We start from the raw sequence: 25315 nt of genomic DNA on the forward strand, positions 1-25315 counted from the left end.
TATTGATTGATTGATTGACCATGGAGACACAATTATGATACATCCAACTGAATTGAGCACATTCACTTCTTAAGATATAAACAACAATTACTCCACAAGATAATTCTGCCACATCATCATAGCTGCAGAATTCCATGCAAATTCTTTCTGATGCTAAGCAAGTACAAGAACCTAGAACCAACATAATGTCAGATTAACAGTTATGTAACTGCTATAATGTGTGGTGGTCGGAATCTGTGACTAAAATGATTAAGCATGTTTAAAAAGAAGGACTATACATGAGGTCCAAAAATAATGCCACACAACAACAAGGCTGCTTGACAACACTACTATACAAAAAACTAAATATCACAGAAGAACAATAGGTATGCAACACAACATTAAGACACCAGTACAATAGATCAACAAATTCAAACAACTTTAAAACCACAACACACATACAAATAAACAACAGAACAAAACAACTTTACAATAATAACATAATGCCAATGAAGGACAACACATACCTAAAAAACATAATTATTCACCACCATAAAACACCAGCATAACAACAAAACAAGACAAAGCAATGTAACTGAGTTTTTTTGTTATGCTGTTGTAATAGGTTGTGGTATTGTGCTGTATTGTTGTTTTGTTCTCGTGTGTTGTTATTGTGTTGTCTGTAACTTTCTGTTCTTCCTTTGTCTTGTTGTGTTGTGGTGTCACTGTTACTTTGTGTTGTTTTATTGTGCCATTTTGTGGTTTTATGATGGATCTTTTGTTGTTATTGTTCGATTTTTCAACCGATCGAGCAATCAGTCAATATATGTTTTGTTTCAGATACGAAGAGTGATAAATATAAATATATAAAAATAATAGTCAATAAAATACATGAATTAATAAATATCAATTTATGAAAAAATTGAAATGTTTCATTGGATCCTATACTTTACATACAAATACCAGTCACATTCTGCAAAACTTGAACGCAGTAGCCATAGTTTATTATCAAACAGATAAATATTATGAAACTTGGCAATATCTAACGAGCACTTAGCACACTTTGGATGTTTTTGAGGATGCGTGTATTTCCATTATGTTGGTTCTTTCCTATGCATAACCTTTTAAGGATAATATGTTGCATTTAATTCTCTTGCCCCAGTCTATTCTTACATATTTTCGAAATCTCATTGAGTGTACTTCAATCATTATTCAGTTTATGGAGATACAGAGCACTGTTAACTTCCCTGACCTTATAATTGCAAATACAATCTCACAGACCATGATAGGAAACACAAAAAAGAAAGCGAGTAATTGTGTCTTTGAAGGGCAACAATTTGATTTGAGTTATGGAGTCAGGCTTCATGTGCTTATGAGTGAAAATTGGTAAACTACTTAATCCTGTACTTAGCACACAGTCTTCAACTCCAATTGCTTGATGACATCTATATAGGCCATTATCATCTTTTATTTTTGTGCCTATGAACTGGAACATAAACTAGTGATTGCTATGGCCCTCAATGTATCTTATCACGCCTTATGGCATTATGGTTGCTGATGAGCAAGCATTTCACCTTTGGGAAGTAGCTCCAGATGGTGCCAATATGTGGATAAACCGATCACATTAGAAGTATTTGTAATATATTTAGCCCGCAGGGGTTTGAGCAGCTTTGAGTAGCCAGCTCTCATTGCTTCTGGCAGGTTTTTGATTTGGCGCTATATACTCACCCAAAGGCCTACAGGCTAGAAATGCATCTGAAAAATCACATCCCATAGACTAAATTTAAAAAAGGGAGCAACACAATGCAGTTAGCAAAATGTGGTATTGTTTTAAATAAATTGTTGTTAGTTAGTACAAGAGCTGACTGCTCAAATGTCTCCACATTTCTGCTGCACACAGACAATGAGAGAGTCTGAAATCTCTACACCTCTAAAATCTCAGTTGTTACAGCTCCTCGATTTTCTATTAAACTTAAGAATTGCTCAACATTTACTCTTCATGCACTGTGGCAGCAAGTTAAATTATCATATATATCTATCCAAAAAGACTCAAATAATCCCCCCTTAGTTTTCTGGGCTGCATCAAGCTTAAAAGTATGTATAGTACCACATAGAAATGAAAAATCAAGACCTTTGTTTTCAACAAATTAACGGCCATGCTCCTGGACCACAAATATTATTACACACCTTTAGGGATGTTTACATCCTGGAAGCATCTAAAGAGATAAATGGAGAATGACGTACAAAATGTAGAGTAGGATAACTGTTCTCACACAATGCTATGAGGATCACCCTCAAACTCACTAAGCAATTTGCAACTATACATATGAAGAGTGAAAGGCACCCCTTGCCTCACTGGAAAATCTTTTATAAATGTTTCCAGCTTATCATGCATCACCCAGGCAAAATTATTGCTGCTCAAGTTAAATGAGACTGGGTGTACTTCCATATACCCTCTGGAACCAAGATGGCTCCTTTAGGAACAGCGAAAAATGGGGAATCGTCTGTACGCCAGGTGGCAACATACCCACTATTTTGGGTGGGAAGCGAAAGAAACCCTTTACTTTAAGACAACCCTCTCTCATTTTAATAGTGACATGCTTCATCATTGGGTCCACCCTACTCCTAAAAGTGGAGGTGGGCTCAACTTTATTCCAGGGAGCACGTATGAAGATTGGGTGTATGGGGGTGTAACTCAAAGATAAAATTCCGGAAGATATACCTTCCACAAAACTTGCCTTTCCATCTCTATTTGGAGTTGGGGGAACCAATATGCTTCTGTCAGCATAGCCTACACAGGCTCAGCCTCTGGGAACCTTTGACCGACTGTCGATAGGATGTTTGGCACTCTCCAAAGTAACTAAAACCATCTTCCTTATTTAGGGGATCGTTCCAGTGCAGTAGTGGTTCCTCTGCTAAGGCGGAGGAGCGTCCCCCCACTGCTTTTTGCAGTGTAAAAAAAGGAGAAATAAAATGATAATTTCTCAAGGTTGTTATCATATTAGTGTTCCCTGTTGCAGTGTCTTTGTGGGGTGGGCTGCTGTCAGAGCAGGGGGAGGAGTGTTTTGCACTCCTTTATGTGAGCATGTGTACTTGGCTGGCCCTCTTGGGCCTCCCAAAACAGTCATGCACACATGCCATGTTCTCCATGCAGGCTGCATTACAGCCTGCATGGAGAACATGCCCACACCCTCAAGCCACTGGCTGAGCACTGTGTCACGGTGCTCAGACCAATCTCAACACTGCATTGCATTGTTGTGATTGGCTGCATGGAGCCTGGGAGCCGTGGTGCTTCCTGCTTCCTGTCTGTCCCAAGAAGCCAGGAAGTGGACGAAGGAGAGGTTGCGGCCGGGAGGTAAGTGATTTTATTTTAACCCATCTCCCCCGCCCCTTACCCCCACCTCACCCCACTGCTGCTTCCATGTAGCAGCTATCACTGTTTTAGTGTACTTTTTTCATGCCTGGGAATATGTGTCCTTCCCTTGCAGTTCCTGACAAGAATAAAGTATGCTGGACACAAAACCAAAGAAATGATCCCCACAGTTTGGAAGAAAACTCCAATCGTGTGAAGGGCATTTATTTTTTGTTGTTTTAATAACAAATTCCTTCTTTGGAAGTTTGATTGTTTAAGGTCAGCAAAGTTCAGTGCCTTCAATAGTGCAGCAGTGACAAAAGCTCTGTCTAAGCCACAGAGATCTCTGCTTCTCTGGCTGAGATCTCAAAGTATGGCAGGTGATGTTCTGCCAGCACAGCAAAGTACACCCCTCGCTACCTTGGTAGACTGACTGACCAACGGTGGATCTATTCTGGGACCAAGGTGACCAATGGAATAAGCTACCCTGCTTGTGTCCTGAGGGTCTTGTTTGCCTTCCAAGACAGGCCTGCCTCATTCTGGGACCTCCTGAAAGAGCTTATTTCTCTTGCTCCCATTTTGGAACTTGAGAGGGCCAGAGTCCCTTTTGCTGGGCACTTGCAGGCTCTACTTCTCAATACAGGAATGATTGGACCCCCAATTTAATCTTGTCTAACTAACTCTCAGATACTCACAGGTAGGCAGATATTCATCTACTCCCCTTCAGGCACTGTCACTCATCCAGACTGAGTTTAGAGATCACCAGTGACCTTCTCATTCCATCCTGGCAATAAGGGTACAACAAACCTGACTGACTGACTTATTTATTGAGCGCTCTATTGCCGAGGCGCCTTGGCACTGAGTGAGGATTAGGGTTAGACAGCTTCCAATCTAAGATTTGGTGAATAGCCAGGTTTTTAATGCCTTTCTGAACAAAATCGTATTCGTTTGCAAGCGTAGCTCTTTGGGCAGGGAATTCCATAACTTTGCCGCTTGGAATGAAAAGGCCTTGCCACCCCATCGGCCTCTCTTTATCTTAAGAAGGCAACCTCACAGAGTATTGACACACTAACTGTGGCCGCCCTGAAAAAACCTAGTGGTGTATTTCATTTCACTTCAGACATGCCAAATGCAAGAGCTAATATCCAAGGGCATACCATGCTATGCATACACTATCATCTCATAAAAGAAGAGTTCCCTACAGATAAATCTAAAATGTATGCATGCATAATTAGCACAATCTTCATAAACTAAGGGAATAGAAAAGCTAAACCCTATAAACTATTACATTTGCTTTCAAACAACAAAACAGTGAACGTAAGGGATAAGTCCATTTTGCTCTAGAAATCTGTACACCAAGGGCCATATGTAGGTAGCTAAATACCGGTCGGTAACGGCCGAAATTCGGTAAATATCCCGTTACCGACCGGTATTTAGTCAATTGAGATGTAGGAGGCCAAAAAGAAGGTTTCGGTAAATATGAATCGGTAAATACCGATACATATTTACCGAATTCTAAATTACCGATTCATATTTACCGAATACATATTTTCCGATTCGGTAAATATGAAGTGGTAAAACGAGAAAAGAGATGTAGGTAAATTCGGTATTTAAGAAATCCATGAAATTCGGTATTTAAGAGTCGGTAATTAACATAGATTGAAAGCAGGTGGTAATCAGCAACAGTGCATATAAGCAATCCCAAAATGCAACAGCGTGGACATCATGGCTGCTCTGTATGTGATTGCAAGGCGCCTACGTCTACAGGCAGCAGGTCTGAGGATTTGGAGACGGGAGGAACGCATTTACAGACAGCGCATCACACTCTTTCAACAGACTGAGGCTGAGATACATGAAAGGTACAGGCTACACCCACAAACCATCATGGACCTGATAAGGGACCTGCACCCACTCCTGGACCAGCCAACAACAAGGGCGCATGCCATACCACCACATGTGCAGGTTCTCTGTAGCCTACATCTACTTGCATCTGGCAGTTACCAGGGGGTGATAGCTGCGGTAGGCAGGGTATCCCAGAGTTGCCTGTCCCGTTTCTTCAGGAAGTTCCTGGATGCCATGATGCAGAGAATGCAACACTACATCAGCTTCCCAAACACACAGGCTGAACTGCAGAAAACCAAGACAGACTTTTACCAGATGGCACAGTTCCCGCATGTCATAGGCTGTATTGATGGCACACACATTCCAATCTGCCCACCAGCAGCCACTGAGCACATCTACAGGAACAGAAAGTCCACCCACTCCATAAATGTGCAGGTAATCTGCGATGCAGGCAACATAATCACTGATATTGTGGCTAAGTTTCCTGGGAGCACCCACGACTCCTACATCTTCCAGAACAGTGGGATCTACACACGCCTGGTTGCCGGAGAATTTGGAGAAGGATACCTGCTAGGCAATACACTGTGACGCTCCCTAATACTGATTGCAAATGATTGTGTATTGAGGCATGTGACTAATGCTACTCTCTTACTCACCTAGGCGATAGTGCATATGCCGTGAGGTCATTCATCCTCACTCCCTACCTACACCCATCAACCCTGAGTGAAAGACGATATAATGTGGCACACAAATCAACACGCAATGTGGTGGAGCGCACGTTTGGACTATTGAAAAGCAGGTTCCGCTGCCTCCACAAAAGCGGAGGCGCACGCCAGTACTCACCCATCATCTGCTGCAAAATCATTGCCACCTGTGCAATGCTGCACAACCTTGCCACGAGGAGAGGTACAGAGGTGGAGCTAACTGATTATGAGGACAATGATGATGAGTCTGCACAGCCAGAGGCCAACGCAGCTGGAGTGGCAACAGCAACAGATGGGAGAGAGAGACGGGCAGAGATCACATGCAACTATTTCTGAGTAATAAGGGGACACAGCCAGTAGTTGGATGGCATGACGTAGTTTAATTATGCGGCACTACACCACAACACAGAGAAAAACCTGTGCTCTCAATATAGTGCAATTACCAGTTGCAAATCAAGGGTTACTTCACCCAAATGTCTCATGCTATACTGGGCAGCATTAGTGTCTGCGACCACGCACTACAGTGCGAGATGCCATTGATTGTGCATCCTCGCTAGTGGCAGCCCCATGCCGCCTGCTGCTCCTCCATGTATCTGGGACAGGGGGGGTATTGCTGCTCCTGCTGGTGGTTTCTACGCTGTCCACAGCATCCCCAGCACCAGTTGTGGCCGACTGGCTTGTCAGTAGTACTTCCAGTGCACTGGTGACCCTCACCATCCCCCTTGAGACGTCATTGCTGCAGTGCGTCAGACCCTCCTGCATTGCCACAGAGCGCCTGCAGAGCAGCGAAGTGGCAGTTGCCAGCCGGTTGACTGCCCGTGTATGATTGTCTCTTCTCTGCCGTTCCCGGCGCCGTGCAGCTCTGTCTGCATCAAACTTACTGCACAGCAGCATGACGGACTGGGACATGTCCCGCATGCCCGCAGCCATCTCACTCATTCCCTCAGCCATAGTGCTGATGCCCCTGTCCATATTTACAAATTTATCTTGGAGTCCCCGCATTTGCCGCTGCACTGACATCATTGCCCTTGCCTGTAGGTGCTGTATCTTTACCATGGTGGCCTCCAGCCCCGAGAACACTCCATGGCTCTCTCCCTATGGTGGTGGACTCTGCACCCGAGCCCTGCGGCGACGTCTGGCACCTGTGTGTGCTCCCTCAGAGGCAGAGGGCACACTGGCATGGCTGCCATCCAGGGGCACAGTGGATGGTTCCGGCCCCCTCCAGTCTTCGGATGAGGACTCCGACACTTGCAACCTGGAAGCAGCACGCCTCCCCGACCTGAGCAATGCAGGCGGTGATGATGCCGGTGACTCCAGCATGAGTGGCGATGCTGGCTGTGGTGGTGATGCTGGCTGTGGTGGTGATGCTGGCTGTGGTGGTGAGGCTGCATGTGGTGCTGATCTCTGGCCAGAACTGGTGGTGGCCTTCCCTGAGCTGTCTTTCCGGTGTGCCCTCCCTCCCGTCTCATGTGCAGTCCTGCGCAATGTATCGTCTGTGGACAGAAATGCAACATCAGCTCAGTGTACCTGAAGCCCTGCATTGCTAGCATCACAATACATTTCTGAAACACTCTCACATTGTCCTCTGCCTGCTTTTCGCTAATGTGTGTAACATGCCTTGTTGTTCTGTGCTATTCAGTTCATGGTTGGGGTTTCCCGGACTACATCTCCCATAATGCATTGCTAGTATGCACTAACACATGGACTGGAGTGGGATACTCATTGCCCACTTGGGGAGTTGGGATAGGGGTAGGGGGGCCACATTGCTGTGCATGCGTCTTACCTTGTTTGGTGGCGACTCTGGCAGAGCTGTCGGCATCCCCAATCCCCACGACACTCTCGGGCTCTATTCTGGACTCCACCAGCTCCTCCAGTTCTGTAAGGGCAGGTGCCCTGTTCCTTCCCCCTCCTGTCCGGCTGGCCTCCTTCTGCAGTTCCCCCATCTTCCTCTTGGTGACGATGCGTAGGTCATACCACCGCTTTTTCAGCACGTCTATGTCCCTGGGGGTCACTCCGATTGCATTCACCTGCGCCTGGATTCCCAGCCAGATTTTCCTCTTCTCCGACTCAGACACTTGCAGGGACTGATTTCCAAACAGCTTCTGGTGCTGCTTGACCACCTCCTCCACTACTACCTGCAGTTCCGTAGGGCTAAATATTTGTTTCCTCCTCCTTTCCCCTCCATCTCTCTCTGACTCCTGGCTGGACATTGTCAGTTTGAGGCTCACAATCAGGCACTGGCTCCCTTGCTCTGCTCTGCACTCCCAGCCTCTCCAGAGTCTGTTGATTGTGTGCACCTGCCTGGGTGTGGCCACTTCCTGGTTGGGTGGGGTTTGGTTTGCACAGGATTGGCTGATTCATCAAGTCATGTGTATTTGAATTTCCGATTCGGTAAATACCGATTCGGTATTTACCGATTCGGTAAAAACCACTTCGGTATTTACCGATTCAGTAAATACCACTTCGGTATTTACCGAATCGGTAAATTCTGATTCATGAATACCGATTATTACCGATTCGGTAATAATTACCGAATGTTTACCTACATATAACTTACCGATTCATAAATACCGATTCGGTAAAATTCGTTATTTATGAATCGGTAAATAAAACTTACCTACATATGGCCCCAAATGTGTCTTCTAGTACAAAACATTGGACATGAAATACAGTGGATGTAAAATATACTGCCTGGGTACCAAGACAAAGTCACAGTAAGACAAAGGATCACAACCCATGACCATCCTACTTCTGAGATAAAAGAGAACAAGACAATACGTTAAGAATCTATCTGAGAAGGTTATAAGTTAAATAGATTCTACCCTCATAAGCATGTGAAAGCCAGATGGACTTTTATTGACGATACCACTACAGGTAGCAGTCAATTCTATGTCCATCTACCCATAAGCACGATACCTACTTCACCAAAATGAACAGCGTTATCAACAAATAAACAAAGGGTACAATTCTGATGAGTTGGGAAAGAGCAATTCTTCATAAATCAACCTAGAACATCATGAAGACATGAGAGCTAATATTTAAACAGTTGGTTTTAAGGTTACTGAACTGCTACAGAAGAAACACATCACAGCAACGTCCAAATTGCGCTGATCTACATTTCAGTGCTCATTGACAAATCTTCCCCCCAACTACTGGGGAATGGGGATCCCTCATCCCCAGCTAAGTAGATCAAACCCTGGGATTGATTAAGCAGAATATTAGATCCAAGCTTAATCATCACTACGTGTTCTAAATTGATGGCATTAAACCCAGTTGAATAAGAAGTGGCCTAGCCTTAGAGGCTCTAATACTGATTTTCTTATGAAGGGTTCTGCTAATACAGTGTGTAAATTTCATAATCTGTATAATTGCATCCAGAATAGAAACCTTATCAAGAACCCAGGTAATAAGGTAAAAACATGGGAGCAGTTTATGATTCCACTTGAATGCTTGACACTACTCACCGTAATTTTAAAAAGTTACAATAATGGCAAAAACCAGTAACACAAGCAGTTACATGTACATCACACTGTAATCTTATTTTTATGTTTTGCAGAATTCACCCTAGTTATTATATCGATCTCAAATAAAATCATAGGGCTTCATTCACGCCACCGTGGGTGGCCCATTAGACTGCTGTCAATGTGAGGTCCTCGTTTTATCCATTCTGGTAGAGGACCACCGTCGTATTTCAAAATCCCCACTTGACGCATGTGCATTGATTTACCAACGTGTTTCCGCTGGTATGGTGCTACACTTTTGACAAAATTGAATGCTGGATGGTCCACCATTTTGTAGCGACTGACTTGATATTCCTTTTTGCTCTGCAGAAAGAAATCTTTTTGATTACATTTCCCTGCCTGGAACAGCTTTACCAAGCATGCCCCTTCCCAGCAGGAGAAATCAATGGTGGAAGCCCAACTAAATAGGGTTGAGCATCTTTCAGTGTACCTTCATGGTTCTGTGGTTGACAGGTCGCAGTGCAAAGGATTCCGACAGTGGAGCCAGCAGAGGCTCCACCATCAGAAACATAGCAGTTCCTCCATCATTAAATGACGTGGCAAAATCTCAGAATTGGTAGAAATGTAGTTCTGAGTGGTTGAATATCTTGTTGGGTTTCTTAGTGCATTGTATAAGAGCAAATGATGAAGAGATGATGATCTCATTGGTGCTTTTGAGCACATTTCTAAAATGGGTGATTATTCTTTCTGAAAAAAACGGGATTGGGTGTGGAAACCCCCTGACCATATTAAGGAAAACGTTATCTATTGACTCCAGAATCTCATAGCATGTGTTTCAGCAAATGCAAAATACCTTCCCTAAAGTAATCATTGCTGTTGAGAAAGAGGTGTAGCAAACCCACCGCTCTACATAGTGCATCACAATGGGGTACACTGTGCAGAGAGGTCAGAGATACTCTTATTGGTTTACAGAAGCAAAAGTAGATAATACCAACGCTCTATTTTGTGGTAGTGTGGGAGAGCAGTTAGGCTTATCAGAGGGTAGTGCTAAGCATTTGCTGTACTCACAGAGGCAATAAATAGAACACACACTCAAGAATGAAGTCTAGACCAATTATTTGAAAAATAACAAGTCTTTTTATATATATTATGAATCAAGAACTTCAGTTACAGGTAAGCATGTAATACGTTTCAACAATAAGAAAGGTAAGTACAGGAAATATACAGTTGTGCACAATTACGTGCAATGTTATTCTATGAAGAAAAACATTGAATGCATTAAATCCCAGTGCAGTAGGACCTAGGGGTTCACCTTCTAGATTTCGAATGTTAGGGAGCCAGGTTCCCAAGTTCTACCAGCAGTTTGTCAGGAGCGTTCCGGATTCGATCAGGAGCTGGGTGCGTGGAGAGTACATAGCTGGTGCAGTACAAAGAGGGGGGGCACCTAAAACGGGCTGCACAGGGGGACTTGTAGGCAAGTCCAAGGGCACTCACAAGAATGTAGAGGTTGCAAGGGCCTGGGGACCATGGGAGCACAAAGATTTTGAAGATTTCCCGGCCAGAGGGGTGGGTGCAGAGCAAACAGGTGATCCAAGCTCTGGTGCGCACAGTGCACCTTACGGTCAAGGAGCAAACACCTCAGAGGTGTTGGTGCAGGATGTCTGGACCACTCAGCTAGTGGGTCTCAGGGCTGCTGACATCCTTCCATGGGTGCTCAGTCCTCAGGCAGTTGGAGCCTGGCTATGACTCTTGTAGTCGGTCTTGGGTTGCAGGATGTTCAGTACACCGAGGTTGGGGCTGTTCAGCTCCAGAAGATCCTGGTGACTCCAAACTTGGTTAGGAGGCAGAGTTGATCCTTCAGACCTATGGTACCTTCTCCTGTGCAGTTGTGGTGTCGGCGGGACCAGGGAGCTGCAAGTGAAGTGTTCGGACTCGATGCAGGGGAGTAGCTCCTCCACTCCATGGGAGTTCTCAGGCAATTTGAAAAACTGATGGAGGGCCCCTGGAGTTTGTAGGGATCTCTCAGTGGCAGTACGAGACTGTGTTCAGCAACTGTCGAGTCTTTTGGCTGCAGGCAGGGTTTCGTACTAAAATCCAGTCCAGGCTCTCTGTCCTCGGGGTCAGCGCTCTTCTTTGACCTTTGTCTTCTTTTGTCTATTGAATCTTAAATTCAAGGCTCAAGGGTGCCACCTAAATACTGCATTAAGAGGCAATAAAGGGAGCGGCAGATAGTAGCCAATGGGCTACCTACCTTTGGGGTTACTACATCCTATAAGTGCTCACCCCAGGTGGGTGGTGGGCATAATCCTGACCCTGATAGGTTATTTTCCCCATCTTCAAGATGTTTGAAAGTGAGCTGGGGGTCCACATCGCCTGCCCCACCTTAGGGGTGGAGAAGAGTGACTGGGGACCCTCCTCTGCTTCTGACTAATTTTTTCACCTGTCTTCCTGCCGTAAGTGGGGTCAGGACAGGAGGTAGCCATCTGCTGCTAACAGGAGAGGAGTGGGTTGGAGTTCAAAGGTGGCATCACCTTTGAAGTTTCCCACCCTTTGTTCCTGCCTGGAGGAGGTGTGAAGCCCCTCCTCCCAGGGCAGGCATTGTTTCTGGCCCCTGAGAGTGTAGGCTCTCGCCCCATGGGTCCAGAAACATGTGTAGTAGTGGCAGGCTGGTGGAGACCAGTCAGGAACACACTAGAAGTTGCTAGGTTTCAGGGGGCCCTTCTAAAGGGTCCTCCGGGTGCAAATATAAATAAATCTGACACTAGAGTCAGTGCAGGTTTAGTAATATTAGATGTTTGGTACCAAAAATCCCATACTACAGTGAAGACATCATGGAGTGGAGAAAGTCGTAATGATGAGTGTCCATCCCATGTACTCTCTATGGCTTCCCTGTTCACTTACAATACCCAAGAATCAACACGCATATTGCAGGAAACAGCCATCACATTGCATGCGTTACAACGCATGCGATTACAGTGCAGTCGTTACAACGAACGCGTTGTTACATCACAGCACCATTACAACACAAGTTGTTACAACGACTTGCTAAAGGGGGTGCTCCAAACTAAGGAATAGTATAATTTACTATTCCAACACCTTCCCTACTGTTGCACACACTGGAGTTAGAATGGTAAATTATACTATTCCTACGTCCAGCGCACCCCCTACACAAAGTTGTTGTAACGACTTGCGTTGTAATGGTACTGCGATGTAACAGCGCGGTTGTTGTAACGTCCGTGTTGTAAAAGAATGTGTTGTAAACGCATGCGATGTAAACAGCTTTATCCGGATATTGCAGGGGCATATCTGCTCATGTAGATATGTCCTCACAGTGGATCTAGTGCACCCTGCCTTAGGGCTAAGGCCTGCTAGAGGGGTGACTTACCTATATCCCATGCTGAGTTTGTGGGCATGGCACACAGGGGTGTGTGCCATGTCGACTCTTCAGTTTTGTCTGCACCAAGACACGCGGTCTGCAATGGCAGTATGCATAGACATGGTGAGGGTTCCCTAGGATGGCACAATTCATGCTACTACCCTTGAGGTCCCACTTCAGTGCCAAGGCCCTGAGTACCAGAGAAACTATTTACTAGGGACTTACAATGGGTGCTAAAGTTGTGTCAATTTGGAAACAAAAGGTACAGTTTAGGGAAGGAACTCTGGCACAGGGGACCTGGTTTGCAGGGACCCAGTGCACTTTCAGTCGAAATTGCATCATTTTCCAGCAAAACGTTGGGGCTAACCATGTCCAAAAGAGGCACTTCAATAAGACGTTTTGACAGTTGTTGTCAAACGCTATAAGGTCACACAACAGCTGCCTTCCATTGCCCAAGCCAGTTATCTACAGGTGTGTGTCACGATTTGCTCCCTGCATTCTCGTGCCCATCACCAGGGGGCTGAATTGTTGGGTTCTCAGGTGTTCTAATAAGCTTCCAGACCCTCCCCTTCATGCATATACTTACTTTCAGTCATTTGGATTCTACTTGCAAATTGTCAATCATTTCAGATCCATGCTGGGTTTTGTGAAAGCCAGCCTGCTCATGCTTGAAGACAGCCTGCTCATGTTTGACCCTCCATTACCTAGAATTCCCTGCTCACTGCTTTGTCTCCACCCCTGCAGGCCAATGATGGGTGGAGGAATTCAGCTCACGTGTGGCTGGCTGCTGCTAGCCTGCTCACACCTGATGCAGGTGATTACTGTGAGCTCTTTTAAGACCCAGCTCCCTTCAGTCCAGTGTTGGTCATTGTAGCTGTGTACCGGTGAGACCGATCCTTGTTTCCTGAGCTTTTGATATTACTTGATTCTTTTTTTGATTAAACAATTTTTTTTGTCAAAAACAAGATATCGGCATATTACATGAATCATCACTTTGATTTCAATTTCCACACAATATGACCAGCGCTCCACATTCCAAACATTTCCCCACACATTGTCAAACTCTGTAGTTCCTCTGGCCCCTAGGCCACTTTCCATGGGGCACATTACTAGGGGAGGACGCCTGCAGAGAAACAGCAACAAATTATTAGAATATGCAAGGTATATTTCTACTCTGGAGTGGGTGAGGCCACAGCCTCAGAAGCTAACTGGTCCAACCTCTTCAGCCGCTCACGCCGCAGCTCTATCGTAGGGGAGACACAAACCCCGCCTCGGTATCTGTTCCACTTCCCCCACCGGTGGTCCCACTTCCCAGGGCTGCCCCCCCCTTGAATACCGTTTTTTCAGCGACTGGCCGCGTCTATATCCTTTGCCCAATCTCGTACCAACGGGGCCCCTTCCACCCCCCACTTCTGTGCAATGTTGCGCTTTGCGATAGCAAAGTCCATTGCAGCCCAAGCCTGTTCAGCCAGGGAGAGGTCAGTTGCCGACCAGATGTTTAGCAGGCAGAGCCGGGGGGACTTTTGCAGCGATTTATCGCATGATCTTGACATTTGACGGGTGACTGCATCCCAATAGTGTTATATGTGTGGGCATTCCCATATAATATGAAAAAAGGTGCCAACTAGATTACAATGTCGCAGACAGAGCGTGTCAGGACGCCTACCCAGACGGTGCAAGAGCTTAGCATCAAAATAGACTCTATGGAGGATTTTCAACTGGATTAGCCGGAGCTGCATGGGAATAGCTACTTCCCTAGGGGAGGCCAATGCGTCACGCCAATCCTCCTCTTCTAAAACGCCCAGGGCCGTTTCCAAACTCCCTTTCAGTTTCCGCATTGGAACAGGGCGGTTATTAATACGTTTTTTGTATGTGAATGAAATGGCCTTGCGGTCCATGGGGTCCAGTAGCAACCTATCTTCCAAGGGGGACGAATCGGGAAGAGGGGTTCTACTCGGTATAGCTGTCAAAATGGCGTGCCTAATTTGGAGGTACCGAAATGCCTCCGAGGGCGCAAGTTAGAATTTAGTCTGAAGATCACCAAAGGATGCAATCCTCCCCCCCACCCACACGTCCCCCACTGTGGAAATCCCTATTGTGGCACATTTATCGAACCCAGGGCATTGACTGGGTCGACCCAGCTTTTCAGGCTCCCACAGTGGTGTCGCCTTAGTCATGCGATTGGACCATCCCATTTGTCGTGTGACTTTGTGCCAGGTCTCCAACGTGCATGCGGTGGGGCCAGTTAACTGCAATTTACGGGGGCTTGTGTACAGCGCCTTATTGTAACCACCCGTCCCCCCGAGCCAGCGGTCAGTTCGGAAGTTAGGGTCATCATATCGGCCAAACACCCAGCAGTTAATAGCGACTAACTGGGAGGCCTGATCGTAGAGTCGTAGATCCGGCAACCCTATTCCCCCATCGTATCAACCCATCGTGAGTTTGGATAACGAGATGCGTGGGGCTCTGTCTTCCCATAAGAGGCCCCAGAGATCACCGTCGATTTGGGCAAAGTAGGACTCTGGTATAAGTATCAGGGCATTTTGCAATGCATATAAAAAGCGTGGCAGTGCTAATATCTTGAACAGGGACGCACGTCCCAGGAGTGTGAGGGGGAGTGATCGCCAATGGAGGGCGTCTGACTTAAGACGTTGAAGAGGCCCGACCAGGTTGTGTTCGAGGAAGAGATCCGCATCTGGGGTGACGAATATGCCCAGATAGCGGAAGCCGCGTCCCGCAACTGGTATCTCGTAGCCCCTAGGACTGGCCGGATGAACACCCCGCAACACAAACATTTGGGACTTAGACCAGTTTATACTGTAGCCCGAATGGGACCCAAAAATATGAAAAATGTGCAGCACTCGTTGTATCGACCGCGCTGGGGATGCCAAATATAGCAGAATATCATCGGCTTATAAAGAAATGTGGTCCTCATGATCCGCCGTCCACTTGAGCCCCCGGATCTCCGGATCCACCCTGACCCAAACAGCCAATGGCTCCAAAGCCAGAGCGGAGAGCAGGGGAGACAAGGGGCACCCCTGTCTGGTGCCTCGGTGCAGTGCGAACGTGGCTGACCTATGGTTGTTCACCGTAACATGCGCGGTAGGTTGCGTGTATAATAGTCTGATCCATCGTACCAATTTGGGACCGAACCCCATGCGCGCCAATACTGCGAACAGATATTCCCATTCGATAGTGTCAAACGCCATGCTGGCATCCAAAGATAGGAGGATCGCGTCTTCTTCGATAGTAGTAATGCTACCAAGGACCCCGTTCACCCTCCGTAAATTGCGGGCCGTATTTCTGCCCGGCATGAAGCCGGACTGGTCAGGGTGAATTAAGTCAGGAATATACGGCAGAAGTCGATTAGCCAGGAGTTTAGCCAAGATTTTAGCCTCGACTGTGAGCAGGGAAATAGGACGATAGGATTTACAGTCATCTACCGGTTTGTTAGGTTTGTGGATGACCACGATGGCGGCGTTACGAATATCAGCCGGAAGAATTCCCGACTCGAAACACTCCTTATAGAGGTTAAGCAGATGTGAGGCCAACAGTGCAGACATGGGCTTAATAAGCTCAATGGGAGCCCATTTGGACCCATTGCCTTGCCAGAGCGGACTCCATGAATAGCCTTTTGGATCTCAGTCTCAGTGAAATCCACCTCAAGCGCTTCCCTGTCCTGTGGGGAGATGCTCGTAATTCCCACGGTGGCCAGAAGGCCATTAGACAATGTTGCTTGAGAAGTCGGTGATGCAGCCTAGACCTCTTTAAAATAAGATGCGAAAGTATCAGCAATGAGTTGGGGATCTGTGAGACGCGTACCGTCCGGGGATACTATTACGCAGACCCACCGAGAGGCCTGCTCCTTATGCTCCAGCGATGCCAGGAGTTTGCCCGTTTGCTCCCCAAGTTCATACACCCTATGTCATGAGGAAAGCGCGCGCATTGTGGCCTCTTCCAAAAGCAACTGCTTATAGTCCTGCCTCTTGACTTTGAGGCTATGCTGCACTTCGTGGTCAGCGCCGACCGCGGTGGACGCCTCGAGAGTTAACAGTTCAGCCTCCATCCCACCCACTCTTTTAGACCTCTCAGTCCTGTACCCAACCACCAAGGAGAGGGCCCTACCTTTTATTACGGCTCCAAACGCTCCCCAGAAAGTCAAGGCCGAGTCAACCGTTCCCACATTGTCCACAAAATAGTTTTCCGCGTCCTTCCGTAATGCATCCTTAATGTGGGGGACCCTCAACGCCCATGGCTGCACGGTGAGGGTACCTGGGCTTCTGACCCAACGCAGTGTGAAAGATGTCAGGACAGGGGAATGGTCCGAGATCCCACAAGCAATGCAGGAGGCTCCCACAAAGGAGTGAATGTCTTGGGCATGTGTAAATAAGTGATCAATACGAGATTGGCTACCATGTACCCCTGACTGAAACGTGAAGTGCGTGTGTAGAGGATTGTGCCATCGCCAAATGTCCACCACCCCCAGAGCATTAGTGAATTCAAGTAGTTGTGAGCCCCGCGGGGATCCTCCCGAGCTGGCAGTCGGTCACCAGACCCATCCATGGCCAAATTGAAATCCCCACCCATCACCAACATCCCCATGGGCAATTTCAAAAGCAAGGCACCCACTGCATGTAGCGTCATTCTCTGCAACCCCGGGGGGGCATAAACAGAAACAATATTGACAACCGTCCCCTCCCATGTACCAGTGACTGCCGCATATCTGTGCGTCCGTCCAGGAGTCATGAACAATGTATGGACAGTTCCTACGGAGAAGAATTCCCACTCCCCTGGAGCCCGAGGTAAAGCCAGAGTGGACCAATAGCCGATACCCTTTCCTGTTTAAGGCTCCACATGTGGTGCCAATGAGATGCGTCTCCTGCAGCATTACTACATTAAGCCCCTGCCGTTGGATATACTGCAGTACGATACCCTGTTTAATTTTATCCCCAAGACCATTGATATTCCAACGTGCCATTTTAAGCGTACTGGCATTAGCCATTATATGGGTCGAGGGAGGATCAGGCGCAGCAGGATGCGGCTATAGTTGTGGGGTGTCCCCTGGGCCTCCCCCCCCCAAGACCCTTGTCCCAGGACCAGAGACTACAGATATAAAGTTTGTGAGCGCTAATCGCCTTGCGACTGCTTCGAATGTGTGAGCGGCGAACATAATCATGCACCGACATAGAACAGATTAAAACAAAAAACCATAACAATGCCAAACACCAAAATCCCTCCCGATACACCTCCCCAACTCCCACTCCCCTCCCTGCTTCCCTGCATAACGGACCTAAAACCGCCCGCCACCCCCAACTTGCAGAGTGCCTGTCACCCACCCCAAACATTTCAAGGTACGTGATACAACCCCATTCCCTAGAGCATCGAGAAAGAAAACAGTGCCCGCCCGACCCATCAGCCCTCAAATAGTAAAGTATGTCGAGATCACAGAGCCGACTGTCACAGTCCACCAACAGGCCAATAGTTCTGCTGCAATAATCTGTTCCACCCATGAAGCCACCCCACCCTCCACATCAAACCCACAACACAGCTGAATTACCCCACTTAAGAAAAAAGAAAAAGAAAGAACTCCTCAAGTACAGTCTTGGTGTCTGAATAAAGGATGAGCGGGAACCTCAGTCTCTCTAGATAGATAGTATACTTGCAGTTCCGAGTCCATCACCCCTCCGGGCGCCGGTCGTCGAGTCGTCCTGTGTCAGCGTCCCCTGCCTGAGGCCACGTCCTTCAGGTCCCCCAGTGTCCCCCTTGGGCCTGCGGGGTCCCCCCACCAACAGTTCTCCAGCCATCAAGCCAGTCCCATGCCTCCTCCGGACGGGTGAAGAACCAAAGTTTCCCTTCTGATTCGATGTGAAGCTTGGCGGGAAGCCACATGGCATATTTGATTTCTTGCTCCCTTAAGGCGCGTTTCACCTCCAGGAAACTGCGCCGCAGCTTCTGGACCAGCACGGTGAAGTCGGGGAAAAAAGGTGACCTTGCTATTATCGATGACCACTGGAGGGGCCGCCCTCGCTGTTTGTAAGATTACATCGCGATCGCGGTAGTTGAACACCCTCGCCAGAATTGGCCGGGGTGGGGCCCCAGGCCGAGGTCGTCCCCCCGGGACACGGTGGGCATGTTCAATGGAGAAACATTTTGAAAGGCCCCTTGGCTGAATCTGCTTGAGAATCAAGTCTTCCACATAGAGGTCGGTCGCCGGCCCCTCCGCCCGTTCTGGCACGCCTAAAATGCGAACATTATTGCGTCTCATCCGGCCTTCATAGTCATCGAGTTGCAGCGTTAGCGCCTCCTGCGCCGTTTGGAGCTCAGACACTTGGCGCTTGAGAAGCTCCGAATCAGCTTTAAGTTTGTTTGTGGTCACCTCAACGGTCCCTACTCGCTCTGACATTTTGTGCATGTCCGCCCGTATCAGGGACACCTCTGTCGCCACAGAGGCTATGCTGGCTTCAAGGGAGGTGCACACAGTTGTGATTGCTGAGAGGATGTCCTGCAATGTGGGCTCCGGTCGACTTCCTGGGGCTTTGGGATTAGACTGTTCCCCCACCTGACTCCCCTGCCATGCAAATTTATCGAGCTTGGCCTGAACTGCGTTGCGACCACTGCGGCCCGTCGCCATCTCGTTGGTCGTGAGTCACCGTCCGTAGCGTGATATTACTTGATTCTTGAGCTATAGTTAATCCTTGCTGTTCCTTAATTCCTGAACTATAGCTATTCCTTGTGCCTGAATTAGCACTGCCTGCAGTGCTACCTTGTTTCCTGAGTTCCTGAGCTATAGTTATTCTTTGTTCCTGTGCTTCAGCTATTTCTGGCTGCTGATTTGCACTGCTTGCAGTGCTCTCTTGACTCCATGTTTCTTGAGATGTAGCTATTTCCTGTTTCCTTGATCTAGCCCTGCCTACAGTGCTACCTTGACTCCTGAAGCTTTAGTAATTCTCTGTTCCTGAACCAGCACTGCCTGCAGTGCTACCTTGACTCCTGAGCCTTAGCTCAATTCTTGTTCCTGCACCATGACTGCCTTCAATGCTAATTTGTTTTCTTGATTCCTGAACCTGCACTATTCTAGTACACCCTTGTAGCCTCCCCTTCTGTATATCCTTTTCCAGTCCCTGCCTTTCTTCCCATTTCTTTGGTTCCAGTTCCTAGTTTGCAATCTTTCTATTCCTGCTGACTTGCTTCTAATTACCTTGTATATTTGTTACTTGCTTTCTGCCAAGTGTGTCCTGTGATTCCTTCCTTTCCTATTAAGCACTCCTCCTTGCTAGCTCCTTGTCTTCCTTTCCTATTAGGCACTCCTCCTTGCTAGTTCCTTGTCCATCGTGCTTGTGTTTAGTTCTACCCCCTTGCTGTTACTGCCTTGCGTGGTCCTGTTTGATTGCCAGGATCCGTGGGCACAGCTGACAACCTAGGTGGTGTTTCTTGTTCACTGTGAGTATTGTCTTTGAGTTACACTTATAACATCACCTTAGCTATCAGCTCCACAGACCCTACTTTTGCATGCATATCCGATATGTGGGTATTTGCAGTCAGTATCTGTAACAGCAATTGTGGGTGAGGAATTTACTGAGCTTCAGTCTTACCGTGTGGAGCTCCCGAGTAAATGTAAATGTATGTGTCTTGTAAAGCGCACTGCTGCCCTGAGGCGTCGTGGCGCTGTAGACCGCTGGGGAACCCGTCCTGGCTATCCCTGTGAGATGGTCCCTCCTGGGTATCTCCAAGGTGAAACCAGGCATCCCCGGCGAATGTGGGGGCCGTTGTGGAGATGAGGCAAGCTAATGCCCAGAGTTGCCGAGTGTGTTCCTGGTTAGAGTAGGTACCGAGGCGAGAATTATCGAGTCCGTTTTGACCCTGGTCCACGACCCTGCCGCGTCGGGAATTGAACCCTGGTCCCTGGCCGATTCTCTGCTTGCGGATCTGCCGCCTCTAACCAGTCAGCCACACCTCTCTACGAGTGCTTTACCCCACATTCCCTTTATTGGTTTTCTTTTTTAAAACAAACTTTATTGCCTTTTACATATCGCTCAGCTGCGTCGCTGATAGTTAGACAAGTAGATACATATAATTTCAAGAGCATTACATTCTGTTACATATAGTACATACATATGTCGGTATGGTCCTTGGGTCTGGCCCACATTCCCTTTATTGTTAATGTTGTTTTATATATATGTCTTGCATATCCGTCCTGTGTGTAGTTTTTCTGAATGCTAAATCACCTCTAAGGGCCTGTCCTTTCTGAGCCTTAACTCTCTTATTCTCTTGTACAGAGCTTTCTGTTAGGATTCCCTTTCTCCTTTGACTCGCTGTGTGACCTTGGGCAGCTCTGTACCCAGTATTCTGCCTACTTTGACTTCCATGGCACTAGTCGCTGCAAGAGTCCCTGACGCATGCGAGTGTCCTGAACTGAGTCCTGACAGTGTGAGGATAAACGAAGAGGGCTGCTGTTTCTACCAGTGTATTGGGTCTCAAGAGACCCAAAAGAAGAAGAGGCAATAGATAACTCTTGCTAGGCTGCTTCTCCTGATCCTTTATGTGTCTCTGGGTAATTCCACAAGCGTGAAAAAAACAGAAGAGATACTGTTGCTACTAAGCATTTTCGACCCTACATCAGGTTCAAAAGAAGGTAGATGGGGAACCACCCACAATAAAACATAATAGATAGGTAATTTTCACCAGGAACATTTCCTGGTTCTATTTTCTGATTGGCATAGAAAATATGTGCTATGCTTTCATTGTCTACTAGAACATTCATATATTGATCTCTCCATTGATGACAATTGAGTGGCTCAGGGCCAACAATGGTTGCTGCAGGCTTTTGCTCCAACATTCCTATGTTTGTTTTTCTGTATCACACTGTTAAGTTTAGAACATTTTACCTTTAGTGGATGGAATGTTCTAATAGTGTTATAGCGCTTCTGTCTCCAACCATACGGGTTGTTAAAGGCTCCCTCCCTCGTTATAGGGCCCTGCTTAAGGCTAGGGCCTATACTTCTGGTTTAGGGCCTTTAATAATAGAAATAGTCCTTGGCAGCGGGAAATAATGCTGTATTAAATCACAATATGTCAAAAAGGGGTTTTCCTATCATTTGTTTACCTAGGCCTCAGAGTAGACATAAACACCATCTTGTCCAAGATGGAAGTCACCCCTGTCACTCATGTTTCTACCCCCACCCAACTTTTCTTCTTGCAAACTCTGCAGCATGCAGTCATGCTGAGACGTACTGGCTTATTTCTACTGTTATTGTTGTCCTTTTCTTGATTAACTTTCAGTCACAACTTGAAACTTTTCATGGTCCTTCCATTGGTTCAATGTAGTCCATTCATTCACATAACACATTATTCTTCATTTATTTAGTTATGTTCTAGCATCTCTGGATGATATTAACATAGAGGGTGCTGAATAATATTATTGTAGTGGTATAGTGCTTAGGTGTTAAGGCAATGTGACATTTATTTTTGATATGCTTTGATTTGCTGATGAAAAGCTACATTTGCTCATACCACAGTAAGTATACAGATTTAATACTTAAATATGCTAAAATCATTTACAAATACCCTTGATTTTGGAGATGAGCCAGAAGACTTTCCTGTTCTACTAGGAATGCTGTCCATTTCTATCCTGATTTTGCTGCCCACTTGGTACTTAGAATAACTTCAGATATTTTTTGCTTTCTCTGAATAACTCTGCATCAAGGGCCTTCATGGCAATTACTCTGTAACATTATTTTTGAATTCTATAATAAAACTTTTAAACTTTTTGTTGATCGAGAGCTCAGTTACTGAGTGGGACACTCTCAATCAATTTAATTTAATTAATGAATTGTATTTCAGATTTTTGATGCTTTGGGAGGTGCCTTAACTCAAGGGCATATTTCTTCATGAAATTGAAGTTTAACACCGTCTCAGATCCAGTGAAATATGGGACCTCTGATTGAGATAAATTGTGGGTGTCTTAATTTTGGGTTGTCTTTTTGCTCCCACAGCTAATAGTTACCAAAGTACGATTCTACATTATCATGGCTATTTCACATAAAGTGTGTATATTTTGTGAATCTTTGAAGAACTGTAAATATGTATTTTATTTTTAAACACCCACAGAACCATATGTGTGTGGGAGAGTTTTAGAACAGAATGTGGAAGTGCAAGGGAATGCCAGTAATCAAACTGAGACACGCAAGGCCCAATTCCCATGGCAGGTACGTGAAAAAAATATGTGATGCCATAGATGTATGGTAACAATGTGTATTTATTTTAAAGACTTTCCAATCTTTTTATTTGGTTTCTTAACTACTGACGTAATACATTTCTTATGACACATCATTTACAGTAAGTATTTTGTGCCCTAAACATAATGTAACAGGCCATTGATGTTTACCTGTGGCACGAAAGTTTGTCTACTTTACAGTTAGTGTTTCTACTGGTCAGATAATGTAGTGGTATGCACATAAACATATTTGCTCTTGTAGAGAAATATCTATAATGGGTACTGTAGCCATGTTTTATTTTTTTACTCTGCATGTACAGTTTACTTTATAGAAGAAACGTTTAATAAATGTGCTTTATCCAGTACTGTTTGGTCACAACCCCTCAAAGCATGCCCGACACCATCATACAGCCACCAGAAAGGTTTGGTTGACTCTCTCAGTGATTGCGACTTGTGGACAAATGAGTTTTTGATGAAAATGTCCAGTTTTAGTGGCCGATTACGATGGCGGAAGGCCCGCCAAAGTCAGCCGGGCGGTGGCTGGCCCTCCGCCATCGGACTACGATTCCCTGCCCGCCAAGCCAAATTAGGTTGGCTGGGGGAATCGTACCGTGGCGGGCACAAAGACCGCCTACCATGGATCCACCACAGTCAATCGTTAGTATTGCCTGGCGGATGGTCCACATTGCGTAAAATGGTGGCGGTGCCTAGCAGTCACCGTCCGCCAAATTACGATGCCGGCCGCAGGCAGCTTTTCCGTGGTGGATAAACTACCATTGAAAGGCTGACGAAGATTGGTTTTGGGGGCCAGTTGCGGGCCCCCCATTTGTGGTGCACTGGGGGGGTGCCCATGGTACCCCCCCACATGTCCCTGCCACGTAGTGCAGCAAATGCACTTCATAAATTTTTAACATTGTGGACGGTGCTGCAGGTAGCAGCACCCACCACAATGGTAAAGATGCAAGATGCGACCCCCACGGTGGTGGTCGCATTATAATGCTACGTGCGGGACTGCCGCCATACAGGTGGGCGGTTGCAGGCACCGCTACGATAGCAGGTGGACTGAGTCAGCCTGCCATCGTAATCGGCCCCATAGTCCCTAATCACTGACACGTCCCTGATTCAGTGTTTAATTTGTACATAAATATGTGCAGGAGCCCAATTTGTTTGACGCTGGGAATGGCGTGGTCAAAAATCACCGAGGCCAAAATTTACTAAGGCTTTACACTGTCGCTGGCGCACAGTGATGCAAAGTGACACATTGTCATTTACTTTCTGAGTCGAAAGTTATTTTGCACTGGAAAGGAGTCCTTTTCTCAGTGCAGAAGCGATTTGCTCAGCTTTGGATCCCTGATAGGTTATCACGCAAAGCCCAATCTGCGAAGATATCCTGACCAGGTTTGTGTCAATAATTAATGTTTCCTTGAAACAGGGGTTACCAAAGGAAAATCTTTATTTTTCAAACAAACAAACCCATGCATCACTTGTTTGCTGAAGTGCACAGCACACATTCAGGGCCTCATTTACAAGGCCATTGGGCTGCCAGTGCGCTTGCCCATATTTACAAGGCCACATAAAATCACCCTGAGTGACCTTTCTTGGCCTTGTAAACATTGGGCGCTTTCACTCATTACCCTGCATGAAAGTGGTGTTCTATGGGTGTTGCCATGGGTGTTCCCACGCAACATCCTTGGAACCTGACACATTCCCAGCTTTACAAAGTTTTGTAAAGCTGGGAATGTGTCAGAATCTTACGCCCCCCCCCCCCCCTAAGGGAGAAGTAGGAGTAGTGCAGCGAGGAGAAATACTTTTATTTCTCCTCATTTGTTCCTCTTTCTATGTATGCTGCATTCTGCAGCACCCATAGAAAGAGGACAGTGATATCAATGATTGTTTTTGAGCAGGAAGGTGTCCCTTCTTGCACAAGAACAATCATCCCCGCAAAGCAGTCCCCCTTGCAACATGATGCAATGGTGCCTGTGCTCGAGCGTGGTATCCAATTGTGTGCCAGCACAGGGGAAGGCACACGGATGCGTTGTATTGTTGTTATTACAACACATCTCTGCTTTAAAAAATGACACAGCTCGTCGCAGCAAAATAGCTTGGGGCTCTGCTTCATTATTTTGTAAATTAGGCCCACAGTGCTTGAGATCCTTGTGAGTTTGTTTTGCTACCAGGAAAAACCCTAAGCAATACAGCACATGCTCATCTCTGCATTGTGATGTGAGGTTGTATATCATGCAAGGCACCCTAATAAGAGTGACAGCAGCAGCAAGCCAGTCTTAGTAGATGTGGCTCTGCACTTGATTGCCCCCTCTTGCAGAATACAGTGCAGCTCCAAAACATGTACTTGTAGCAAAATCTTTTTTTGTTCTGGAAAGACACCCT

The 25315-nt window shown here is 46.5% G+C and overlaps 1 protein-coding gene across 1 annotated transcript in view; it reads left to right on the plus strand.

Moving 5' to 3' along the window:
* PROZ (protein Z, vitamin K dependent plasma glycoprotein) overlaps window positions 1-25315 on the plus strand; it is a 219946-nt gene that overhangs the window by 121024 nt on the left and 73607 nt on the right. The window contains exon 6 of the mRNA XM_085622318.1: window positions 22822-22919. Coding sequence (XP_085478444.1) covers window positions 22822-22919 — 98 coding nt within the window. The remainder of the gene's footprint in view (window positions 1-22821; window positions 22920-25315) is intronic.

The sequence above is a fragment of the Triturus cristatus genome, chromosome 8, assembly GCF_964204655.1.
Source record: "Triturus cristatus chromosome 8, aTriCri1.1, whole genome shotgun sequence".
In the NCBI taxonomy this organism is placed as follows: Eukaryota; Metazoa; Chordata; class Amphibia; order Caudata; family Salamandridae; genus Triturus; species Triturus cristatus.